At 31.3% G+C, this 13,687-nt stretch overlaps 1 protein-coding gene across 1 annotated transcript; it reads left to right on the top strand.

The window, feature by feature from the left end:
* Positions 1 to 2,949: 2,949 nt before the first annotated feature.
* LOC146942830 (oligopeptide transporter 2-like) lies at positions 2,950 to 8,136 on the top strand. The gene is made up of 6 exons (XM_085756914.1): positions 2,950 to 3,548; positions 3,975 to 4,072; positions 6,075 to 6,638; positions 6,724 to 6,976; positions 7,099 to 7,281; positions 7,384 to 8,136. Exons 1-6 carry the CDS (start codon positions 3,078 to 3,080, stop codon positions 7,993 to 7,995), a joined length of 2,181 nt encoding a protein of 726 aa, XP_085613040.1. The 5' UTR covers positions 2,950 to 3,077; the 3' UTR covers positions 7,996 to 8,136.
* The last annotated feature ends 5,551 nt before the right edge of the window (positions 8,137 to 13,687 follow it).

Raw genomic sequence — 13,687 nt, forward strand, 5'->3', positions numbered from 1 at the left:
TTGTCGATGCATATCTGCCTCATTTGCCAAAATCATTGCCTCTCTTGTGTAGCTTGGTTCCGACTCTATTCATTCTTCCTCTTTCACAATATTAAATTAATATTTTTCACAACGATTTTTAAAATAATTTTAATTAAAATATTTTTTTATAAAGTATTAATTGTGATTGCATTTTTATAAGTAATTTAAAAAATTAATTCGATTTTTTAAAACAAAGTTATTAATTTTTTTATTAATGATAGTTGTTTATTTATTTTTTTACAAAAATTATTTTTTTTAATATATTTCATTTTTAAAAAATTTAAAATTTAAAATTTGGTAGGTATATGCCCCTCACAAAAACTGTGTGACATTCTGAATATGACAAAAGTTTGACAGGATCGTTGCTAGGAGTAGCCTTGACAATTTAACACATCCTTAAACAGGGAGAGCACTTGGGTGACATAATATCACCGTGACATTAAATCTGGGCCACACAACACACATTGCCATTTGCATCTGGGCGACACAACACATCCATAAGTACATTTGTATGACCCAGATTTAATGTCACGGTGACATTATGTCACCCAAGTATTTTCCCTACGGGGGTTTCCCCTCACAAAAAGTTCGTGGCTATTTTGAGTGAAATCTTGCCACTCACACAACTCTTGTCAAATGTTAGTTTTCCGAGGGTTTCTTCCTTGTCAAAAAGAATATTTTCTTGTGTGTATATATCGTAAAACAAAAGATAGAATGAATTAGTCTATATTGACAAAAAATAGAGGATCAATTAGTGTAGACAATGGGAGCACGAGAATTCATTTTTGCTTCATGATTTTAGTTTTTTGAAAAAAAACACTTGTAAGTAAAATTAATTATTTAAATTCAACTCATAAATTAAATTAATTAATTTAAATATTATTTAAATTCATTTTTGCTCCATGATTTCAGTAATATAAATTCATAATAGTTTAGATTAATAAAATTAATTATATTTCATAAAAAATAGTTAATTTTGATGGAATTTTTATTATCCAAGTGTATTTTGGTACTTTCAAAAATAATCAACACTTATTTCTTCTCTATTTTTTTCATCTATCTCTTATACAACTGTACCAATCAACACATCGAACTAACTATATTTCTCACTAATTTCTCTTTATTTTCACACTCACGGCCAAAAATATTCATAATATATAAAATTCATGATTTTTATCGGATAGAGTGTATATAGAAGTTAAAACTTTTTGTCTCATAGACACGTCCTTCGATATACGACGTACTACATATAATTGACGCGTAGTCTGGTCAATAGTGAAAGTCTAAGGCACGTTTATGGTTGTACCTAGGGTCAAATAATTTCTAGCGAGGGATTTTGTTTGTAAATAGAAATCAATTTATTTCTTGCAATCAAAATATTAAATATTTTTTTGTTATATTCAAATATAACTGAGACTAGTTTATAAGTCAAAACCAAATATAAGAAATTTAATAATAAGTGCAATGAATCTGAACCACTACTAAATATAATAACGATTCTACACATAAAATCGAACATTACTTGAAAAAAGTCAAAGTTAATCAGCTACTCACTCCCTCGTAAATTAGATGTCAATTTTGAGTTTTATACAATTATTTATAAAATGATAAACAATGTTGATTTTAATGGTAAAATATGTTTCAAATGCTAAAACACCTATACTAATTATAGCTAGTGGAGTAGTTAGGTGATTGAAATGTAAAAAATAAGAGTATGTTAATTAGTGGAAAATAATAATAAACTTTTTGATATAATAAAAAGGACAAATGATTCGAGAGAAAGAAAAATAATAAAGATGACATCTAATCTGAGACAAATCGAATAGTTTATAAAATACCCACACCCTTTTATCTATCGATCCACCTATTACATGTGAAAAAACGGAGAGGGCTCTTTGCACAAGAATCCAAAGACGACAATACCTAAAAAATACTATAGCTCTAGGTCAAAACATTGATGCCACCCATAAGAAAGAGTAGTTTATAGGCAACAATCACACTCCTATATATACCAAAATACCTCTTGAAAATATGTCAATTATTGTGGGATGAAATGAGTAAATTCTTTTTCTTTTGTTGGTGTTTATATTTTCTAATAACACTTTTATTTTTGCGTAAAAAAATGACTCTTTTATTTCATTTTTATTTCACATAAACGTTGTTGGACACTAAATATTCAAACTTTAGTTCGTTATGTTTTGAGAGTTTGATCTAATCCTTCCACTAGACTCAACCGTAAGGACTCTTTTATTCTATTAAACAATTTTCAATGAAGAACGTTTATGGAAACGCGCTTCTTTTGTATGAAATCAAAAAAATTAATTGTTTGGCAAAAACAATTGCTTATAGTAGGAGTAAATCAGAACATAAAGAATATTTCCTTGAAACAGCTGCAAATTTAATGGTAAACTTTAAAAACATTGATATCAATTTTTGAAAAAGTTTAAGCAAAGGAATCATAAAGAAAGAGCATGGTAATAAATTAAGGGAAATGTTAACCAGTGCCCCAAAGATACTTGTTAAGAAATTTAAAAAGGAAATTTTATTTTGGGAATAATGTATTCAACACATTAGGAATGCAAAGAAATATGAATGCAAAGTCAATAAAATTTTGAAAAACTTTAAACAAAGAAATTACTCAAAAAAGTGGTAAATATAAATATCCGTATAGAAAAAGTAAATGAATATTCAAAGAAAAAGACACACTGTCCAGCTGGTCTACATTGCTACTAATGAAAAATGAATGAATAATAATCAATAAACGTCTCTATTCAAATTTCACACTCATATCACCGTATTAGGAAAATAAAGATAGACTTAATTGTATTTAATTCAATATAAAGAATTTAATTAAATAATATACAAAAATAACTAACAACAAGAAAAAAACACCACCTTTAAAAAAAAAATACCGATATAAATTGCAGATTCGAAGGGGCAAAACAAAAAAAAAACAAAACGAAGAATCAGTGTGGAAAAAATGGAAGCGTGAGAGAGAAATGAACCATTAATACTAGTTTTTTGTTGTGCACAATCACGTAACGTGGTAACGTAGCATGGCTCACGGTGTTATTGAGGACGACGTTTCACCTATTGAGGAGGTTCGGGCGGTGGTGTCAAACGACGATGACCCGAACCTCCCGATATGGACGTTCCGTATGTGGACGTTGGGAATTATCTCGGTGGTGTTGCTTTCTTACATAAACACATTTTTCATTTACAGAACCCAACCATTAATGGTTACAATGATAACAATTCAGGTTGCAACGCTTCCTATTGGTCGATTCATGGCTAAGGTGCTTCCTACAAAAAAGTTTCGGATCATTGGTTTTGGAGAGAGAGAGTTTTCGTTAAACCCGGGTCCTTTTAACGTGAAAGAGCACGTGCTTATTTCCATGTTTGCAAATGCTGGTGCTGCGTTTGGGAGTGGCACTGCTTATGCTCTCAGTATTGTTGATATCATTCGTGTATTTTATTACAGGAAGATTACCTTTCTTACTAGTTGGATTCTTGTCCTCACTACGCAGGTAATTAAGCCTCTCTATCTCAATTTCTTGTTATTTTTATGAATTTAAATAATTTATGTTAATTACTTTGTTAATATCTAAAAGTATTTTATACATGCAGCAATTCAATAATTGGGTATATTGTGTGTTTAATATCATTAAAAGTATTTTACACATTTTGTCGATGAGGTTCTAACTCAATGTTAAGAGTTTACCTTATAATAAATAATTTCAATGGACAGTTATAATTTAATAACAATTTCCTCTTTATTTTTCTGAAAAAAAGTATATGATGTTGATATTGGTTTTTTTATAAAGGTTTTATTTTGCTAGTAGATAAAGGTATTTTTTTACTAAATATTTTTTTTAAATACATTTGGATCATTGGAAAAGAATGACAACTAGCGACTGGTTATGTTTGTGTTACAATATTTGCATGCAATGCAGGTATTAGGGTATGGATGGGCTGGGATAATGAGGAAGTACGTGGTGGATCCGGCGGAGATGTGGTGGCCAGCCACTTTAATGCAAGTCTCTTTGTTCAGGTACAGTTACCTAGCTAACACGGTTCTTTAAAATAATAATTAAGATATACCTTAAATATGTAGTATTTGCTATACCTATGGGTTTTAAATTTAGGAAAATGTTAACCAGTGCCCCCGGGGCACTGGTTAAGGGTCAAATATAGTAGGATTTGCATTGAGAGATGTGTAATCAGTGCATTAAAAGCTGAAAAAGTGTGTTTTTTTTATTTAAAATTTCCTCTTTTGGGTTCCTTAACCAGTGCCCCGGGGGCACCGGTTAACAAGACCCTTAAATTTATTATGATTTTGTTCCCTTCTGAACAACCCTCCAAATTTGCGCATCTAATATTAGCAGGGAAATTTTGTGTGAGCTGAATTCACGAGGAGTATACCAATTGTGTGAATTGAATATGTTTATTGTCTCAAACTATGCCGCTTAGAGAATCTATCGGAGAAATCAAAAGATAATAATATAGAGACATCATGAGAAATACAACCCCTGAAAATGCATAGAGAGGAAGGGACGCAACGCAATGTCTTAAAATGATGTTTTGCTAAAACAAAAAGGGTGTGAGAAAGTTACGTATAAGAAATGTGATCATTATAGATACTAGTAAATAATGAGAAATTTTTAGCTGAACTCTTGCCTAAGAGATCATTCTTACTCCCAATCAATTAAAATCAAACATCTCATTAAAATAATAAAAATAATTAATATCATAATTTTTTCTCATTATTTTTAATATTTCTCTCTCCTTTTTCCACTTTCTTTAACCAACAAAAACCACCCACCACCATTTATGTTTCCATTTCCTTAATTAAAATCACATTTTTTTTAAAGTTAATAACACGTGTCATATTTTTATTGGTTGGGTGTAAAAATAATCTATTATGCAAGAATGCTGTCCTTCTGTCAACAAAATACTGCTACATAATAAATACCCTTTTACCCTTTAAAAAAATAAAAAAAAATAAATATTAGAAACCATATTCTTATAAATAAAATTGAAATTGTGGTAAGACTTAATTCAATTGGCAATGCCAAGATCGTTAACGTTAACATCTTTTGTGGTTATCTGAATTTGATTTTAGAATTTTTTTTAATGTGCGAGTTTTTACTTTTTATTGATACTTGTCATCTATCTATAGAGAAAAATAATTTGAAATTGATAATTATAAGAAATGATGATGTATGTATACACCATATTAAAAAAGTTAATTGAAAATGTATAATTTTTATTTTGCCCTCATTAAATAGTCAGTTGTTGTCTAAATCAATTTCTTTTTTACAAATAAATGTAGAAAGTTATAACACTTCTTTAACACTATACGCATATATAAAATACATATTTTGAAAAGAAAACCCCATTCTACCATATTATAGACTATTCGAGGGATTTTGTTCATAAAACTATACTTTGTAAAAGTTAAAATATTTTTCTTTTATAAATATATTAGACTCTTTTTTTTTCTCCCACAACAAAAACTGCTAATTATAACCTCTCAAAAAAAAAAAAAACTGCTAATTATAAGAGTTAATTTAATTGGTATGCAATGTAAGGATACAGACATTACACATGCATCTCATCATATATTATCGTATGAGTAATGATATTTTGACATCCATTTGATGACAACTTTGTTGACAACCTTGTTTTTCTCACTTCTTATTGGTCAAAAACAATGGAGAGAGAAAAAGAAAGAGAGGTGATAACAACATCATGTGAGTATGAGAGAGAAAGTTGTCCAAAAGTTGTCAAAAAGTGGTTGTCAAAATATCATTTCTCTTATCGTATAGACCTTTGTCAACGTATTTAAACACTAATAACAAAATAACATAAAGCTCATGTGAGGAAATTGAGTGTTATTTTAGTCCTATTTAAAAGATTATAAATTGATTTGGTTTTGAGAAATATGACTTAATGTTGCTAATTTGGTTTGACTACTGTTTAATTTCATTATATGATCACTGTGTCATTGTTGAAATATAACACATGTGTTCTCTATCTAAAATATTTGGCAGGGCTTTACATGAAAAAGATGAGAATCGCATGTCAAAAGGGAAGTTCTTTTTGATTGCACTTATTTGCAGCTTTGCATGGTATGTGGTTCCAGGCTACCTCTTTGCGACCTTATCAATTATTTCATGGGTTTGTTGGATATTCCCTAATTCAGTAACAGCTCATCAAATTGGATCTGGGAAGAATGGCCTTGGTTTTGGTTCCTTTTCTCTTGACTGGACCACTATTGCTTCATTCCTTGGGAATCCACTTGTTACCCCTATCTTTGCAACGGTTAATATCCTTGTTGGCTACATTTTATTAATCTACGTGCTTATTCCTATGGCTTATTGGGGATTTAATCTCTATAATGCCAAAAACTTCCCCATATACTCTAATGAACTATTCACTGCTCAAGGTGTGAGATACAATGTGACAGCTATTGTGAACAACAAGTTTGAGATAGATATGGATGCATATAATAAACAAGGTCACATTAATATGAGTATCTTCTTTTCTATTTCTTATGGTATTGGCTTTGCTGCCATTGTCTCTACACTCACTCACGTTGCCATATTTAATGGAAAGTAAGTAATGGTTAAGTTACAATATTGCATAGTTCTCAAAATGTGGAATTAAATAACTATTGCTGATTAAATTAACTAACTGCAGAGATATATATCATCAACTTCAATCTTCCCGAACTGGAAAGGAAGACATTCACACAAGATTGATGAAGAAGTATAAAGACATACCTAATTGGTGGTTTCATGTTACGCTTTTGATTTCATTTTTACTTGCACTTGCATTGTGTATTTTCATGAAAGAAGAAATACAAATGCCATGGTGGGCCCTCATCTTTGCATCTGGACTTGCACTCATTTTTACTCTTCCCGTTGCCATCATAACTGCCACCACTAATCAGGTACCTACGCTAATTCATTCCCTCATTTTTTTTCAGTTGTTTTAATTTAGGGCTGCCACTATATATAAATATAATATAACATGGTCTTGTTTTTACTGTCGTCTATCCTTTTCTATTTACAGACTCCAGGTTTGAATGTTATTACTGAGTACATTATGGGTGTGATTTTACCCGGCAGACCAATAGCCAACGTTTGCTTCAAGACCTACGGGTATATGAGTATGTCACAAGCAATTTCCTTTTTATCTGATTTCAAGTTAGGACATTACATGAAGATCCCACCAAGGTCGATGTTCATAGTTCAGGTATATATTGTCTCAGGCTATTTCCTTTTCCTTTCATAGTTATTCTAAAATCTAAATGGTGAATACTAATGGTGGTGTGAGTAAAATTGATTGATGCCTCAGATTCTAGGTACTCTTTTAGCTGGAACGGTGGATGTTAGTGTGGCATGGTGGTTGCTAGGTTCAATAAAGAACATATGCCACGAAGATCAACTTCCCAAAGGTAGTCCATGGACATGTCCAAATGACAACGTGTTCTTTGATGCATCTGTTATATGGGGTTTAGTGGGACCAAGAAGAATTTTCGGGCCACTAGGAAACTACGAAAAGCTGAACTGGGCCTTCTTAATTGGACTACTGAGCCCAATAATCATATGGGCCCTTATAAAAGCCTTTCCCAATCAAAAATGGATATCACACATTCACATTCCTGTTCTACTTGGTGCAACTGCAAGCATGCCACCAGCTAGCACAGTGAATTTCAATTCATGGATTACTGTGGCAGTTATATTTAACTATTTTATCCACAAATATCGTAAGAAGTGGTGGGAGAGATACAATTATATTCTTGCTGCTGCTTTAGATGCTGGATTGGCTTTCATGACTACTCTTCTATACTTTACGGTTAGTAGTGGTGGTATAAGCTTGAATTGGTGGGGACAAGATGAGCATTGTCCTCTTGCTACATGTCCTACTGCTAAAGGCATAGTTACTGATGGTTGTCCTACATTTTGATACCATTAGTCCCCGTTTATAATTTAGATTTAGATGGTCTCATCATGTATTTCATTTATTTAGATCTTGTTCTGCTACTTTTAAATTAAGTTGTTTTAAGTTTATGTTGTTTGTTATATAAGAAAAAGTGTGTTGTTTGAATTGTTTTATTGTCATATCAATTTTAGTTATCAGTACATAGTGGAAACTATAAAAGGGTCGTGATAGTTCAAAGTAACTAAAACTTGATCAAATATTATTTTAGTGAGTGGTCAAACTCAATTGCTGTGTGACCGCTTATATTCTGATTGTTTGCAACTTTCATCATTTCTCAAACAGATTACCCATTTTAAACCTAATTATCTATGATTTCCTTAAATCCATAATTTTTTTTTTTTTTTGAAACGGCCAAATATTATTAACCGACGAGCCCGTGCGAGAAGCACTAACAAGCTCGGGTGGAGAGAAAAAAAATACAATTAGGGGAAATCGGTTGCCATTCTATCACCAGGCTCGAACAAAAACCCCTATAAAAACCACCCAAATACAAAAGTACTACCCCAAAGAGTAGTGACGCAAGGATATACTAATGACAAAAACAGAGGCATACCCCTGCGTCAACACCAAAAGGCCACCCTAACCATAATTTTTTTGAAGTTTGTTATAACTAAAAAAAATATGTATTTGACGTTAAAAACCATATCAAAAGCAATCAGGTAGTGCATGGTAGAACTATGAGGCGGTCTTATGTTGATATTGGTCAGAGAGAATAAAGAGGTTCATGTGCTCATCAAATATCATAAGAGGGATACGAATAATATGCTTTTCTTGCACACTCTTCATTCAATTTTTACATAGCTGATATCAGTTGACTGAAATTGATCACTTTTTAAAAAAAGTGTTCATTTTCTAGAGAATGAAATAAAGTAGCTAGCTAAAATTAATATTCTGGGTTATCTTTTCATGATCAAAAGCATTTCCCTTTTTCTTTTTAACTCAACTCAACTTGTTGTACCAACTTATTTGTCTAGCTTCTTCAATATTAGTATTTGTCAACAAAATAATTCGAGGCAATTGACATTTTTTATGTGTTCTTGCAAGTTGTTTAGATAATTGATAAAAAAAATTGAATGAAAAACGCAAGAGGATGGAATTGATAAACCACTCATTAGATTACATTACCAAAAAAATAGTTTCCATTACTTAACCATTTAACCGTTTTCTATGGAACAGGGGATGCCCCAACATAGGCAAGTAAACAATAATTGCAAATGCTAATTAAGTTCACAACAAAGAACAATTACATTTATTCCATTTAATAAAAATCTCTATTGAAGTTGCACAAACATGAATAATTTCTATAAGGGTCATGTTAAGGGCGCCGGTTAACATTTCCCTTTCTATAACCGTACGATTTTTTTCACTACAAAAAAAAAAAAAAAAAACTCAAGATATAGCAAAAGGCATGAACTCTCTTTAGGCATGCTCTCTGTACCGTGTTATTGATATATCATTGCTTGAGTGTTTTAGCTGAAGGTGCAGCATATCTAGCAGAGAAACCGCGACCTAAAGATTCTTCGTCGTTCTCCTCCAAATTACCATCATCAAAATTTTGAGCATAGCTTAAAGGATCATACCTAAAACCACCAACGGTTCTATAAGTGTTGTTTGTTCTCCTCTTCCATGGAAGCTTCAATTTGAGACGCCCAAAGCATGAAAGCAACCCTCCTCCACCTGTTTTGCTTCTTATAGGAGACGATGGACTTGTTTCCAAACTTTCCATTGCTAGCTAATTTTTGAGATAGATAGCTTCATTGAATGAAAACTTGGTATTAGCTTTCGTGGGATCTTGTTTTATTCACAACTTCTATTTTGCTATGGATTTTAAGTGTGTGGTAGAGAATAATATAACTTGAGAAAAAAAAAACTCATTTTTTTTGGTTTAAAGAATATATAATTGCCCTCTTAATTTGTCAAAAAAATAATAATTGCCCTCTTAAGATTGTTTTTTAAGGTATGAAAAGAATCTTAGAATGTGAATGGTAATTCAGTTAACACTTTCATTAATCTTTATATTAAAAGAGCGGTGCTATTTCAAGCGACAAAAATTCTCACGAATTGATCCCGAAAGAAAATTGGTCAATTAAAACACTTTGCTTTGGCGGAATAAACGGAGGAGAGAGACGACCATCAGAAGAGAGAAACAAAATAAATGCAATGAATGTAATTCGCGGGGATTCTCGCTATAACAGTTAGTTACGTTCATTGCATTTATTTTGTTTCTCTCTCCTCCATTTATTCCGCCAAAGCAACTTTTTTAATTGGCCAGTTTTCTTTCGGATCAATTTGTGAGGATTTTTGTCGCTTGAAATAGCACCGCTGTGTTAAAATTGTAGAGTATGGAGAAACGCTAGCTCTTGAATTAGAAAGTAGTTTATAACTAATACTCAATGGGGAACATGTCACTTTCTAACTTCTTGTTTGTTTAGTGGAGAATAATTGTTCCTCATGATCGACATATATTTTCAAGTATTCTTACTAGACTAGATCCCTAGTTTCAAAAGGTGAAAAAACAAAAAAAAAATATTGTACTTTTAAGTTTGGTTAGATATGTGTCCATCATCAAATTATTCAATGATATATTATATTGTTGTATTAATTTAATTAAAAATAAAAACAAATTTCGAATGAATTTTACCAAAGAATTTGTCAAAAGTTATATAGTAAATGGAGTCTCGATACAATATCATGGAGTCTCATAGTAGACAACTTGGTTGATAAATTGAATGAGTACTATCAAAGATATAGTTCAAAATAATAACCTGAACATAATCACTAGTACTTTCTTACCAACTAAACTCTCCCTATAAGAAGAAAAAAATAGTGTCCACGGATCATGATTTCTAACAACTTGCTTGGTTACAACTCTAAATAGAAATAATTTTAGAGCATACACATCAAAATATATGCTATTTAATTATTCAAAAATACATTCCTTCAAAAAAATTATTCAAAAATACACGTTTCAATCAAAAGTTCGCCTGTATAGTTGTATGTGTTAAAATCTATTTTATTTGGAGTTGTGACCAAGCAAGTGTTAATGCACCATTCTAAATATTAAATTTTACAATATTTGTTGTAATTATAGAATAAGGGTGTGTGGCCATGTAGGGTTAGGTTGAAATATCAATCTTAGTTGTGCAAGAAAGGGATTTATTGTTTGATGTTATGGCGGGTAGGGCAAATATTTGGAGCTTTACTTTTGCAAGAGAATATTCCTTTTTTGTTATGAGAGAAATATATTGGGAGAGAATAATGCTTCGATTGATGATATAGAAGACCTTCGAGTTTAAAATGTACTGACAAAAATATTTAAATTTATGTTCCTCCAAAAACATTATCGGGTCAAAATTGTAATTTTTTATTCCAAAACTTGTTGTTTTACCTGTAGACAAAACCTTTGAAGTTGAAAGAAAATATTCCTACAACGCAAAACTTGTGTCATATAATATAGCTTGCGGAATTTGATACGCTTTCTAATTTCTATTACATGATTGGATGATAAACCAAGAGTGGTAGTATCAGCCTTGTGTGGTAGCTGAAGTTTTATAAAAGTCTCACCATTCTCAAAATTTGAGTATGGTCTATTATGCTAAGAATTGCAGCCGTTAGATGTGAATGGGTGGAAATCATGGAGGGTTAGATGTAAAATAGAGAGAAGAAAAAAAAAACTTGCAAAGCAGTCGTGATGCTTTCGGGTTAATGTTTCTCGCGAGAAGAAGCATTACTGTTTTGCTATACCGACTAAAAATAAAACCCCATTTATTTAATAATTTATTAGAGATATAAAAGTCGGTTATAAATTAGTTACACTAGTTAGTATTGAAAAAAATCAAGTCTCGCATATAGTAAACTAAACTTGACATAGAAAAAATATAGAGCCTCAAAAATTAATTTTGTAAGTTTAGGATGGGTTATATCAAATAAAAAACCTAATAGTTAGAAGTTAGCTTTACTCATGGAATATATAAGTCTCTTCGTATCATTTGATGTAATCACTTTTACTATTCTATCAATTTTTTCTCTTCCATATCAAATAAAAAACCTAATAGTTAGAAGTTAGCTTTACTCATGGAATATATAAGTCTTTTCGTATCATTTGATGTAATCACTTTTACTATTCTATCAATTTTTTCTCTTCCACAATAATATTTAGTGCAGTGGTAATTATTGCTTAAATATTACCCCGATCGGTTTCGATTTAAAGCAAGGACTTTGACCCCTTATTAGAAAAAACCCTCCCTTTAAAGCAAGGACTTTGACCCTTCATTAGAAAAAACCCTCCCTTTCCACCGGATAAGATGCACAATTAATCAAAGAATTACATCTAATCTAGTATATATAAATTAATTGAAGGGTGTCGTGGCTCTCGAAGATTCGTCATTGTTCACCACTTAAGTCCAACCAAATTGTCTTTTCATGTTGATTTGGACCTACATTTTTCCTCAGTAAGCCAAATACATATATAATAAATGAAAATCTAGTATTAGTTTGAAACATTACTACTTCATTCTAGCCAACAATTGTAGTATCCCACGTTTTGGAAAAATGAAATCTTGATGATGCAAAATTCGATTGAAAGATAAATAAAGTATGATAAATAATTGTTCCGGCAATGATTCAAACTTGGCCAATGAGATTTTTTATAGTTGGATTAATCTTATCTATATGAAAAGGCACATTTTAGAAGAAAAAATTGATTCATAACTCTTTATTGAGTAGAATAGAATATGATTGTATTTTTATTATAACTATATCATTTATTTATTTTTGTGTTAAAATTATTTACAAATTTTTAATAATATACTTATATACATATTAATCCTCGCTTAATACGACTGCCATTACAAAGCAAGTATAACTCTCGTCATGGGCTAAATGAATGCAAAAACTTTGGCTTTATTATATTGGCTGCTGATATAATTTATGGAGAATTGCTATATATCCCGAAGGATTATATAGCGAGAGTGTCCCGAAAATTTGTTCAACCAATTAAAGCAGGTAACTGGCCGGAATACATGGGGAGGCAGGTTCCTAATTTTTTATTTTTTTATTAAGCAGTCAAATAAAAATGAATCCAATGGTCATTAATCTGCCAGCACTGTCGGGAACAATTCACGAAACTACTTTTCGGGATGTTTAGCATTTTTCTAATTTATGACAAGCAGTTGATTAATATTTTGAAAGGTATTAATTTGAAAATTAACGGTTAATAAACAACACGGTCGTTGTAGTATAGTGGTAAGTATTCCCGCCTGTCACGCGGGTGACCCGGGTTCGATCCCCGGCAATTCCCGCCTGTCACGCGGGTGACCCGGGTTCGATCCCCGGCAACGGCGTTTTTTTTTTATTTCGAAATGTTAGGGGCTAAAATGTAATTTTGTTGTTTTGAGAATTGGATTGAACGCTTTTTCCTTTTTTGGCCCAATATTCTGTAACTGATTCTTTCTTTTGTTCTTAATAATGATAAGATTTTTTTTATTAAAAAAGAATAAAATAATACACTACTGTATAAACTAATTAAGTTTAAGGCTAAAGTGCACTTTTCACCCCTTAAGTTTTAAAAAGTTGTGATTTTTACCCCTATGGAAAAAAATGACAAAAGTGACTCCCCATATTTAGGGAAATATGCCATTTTGCCCTAAATTTCGTT

This window comes from Medicago sativa, chromosome 3 (assembly GCF_051527215.1).
Source record: "Medicago sativa cultivar Bolivia chromosome 3, Bolivia_mono, whole genome shotgun sequence".
NCBI lineage: Eukaryota > Viridiplantae > Streptophyta > Magnoliopsida > Fabales > Fabaceae > Medicago > Medicago sativa.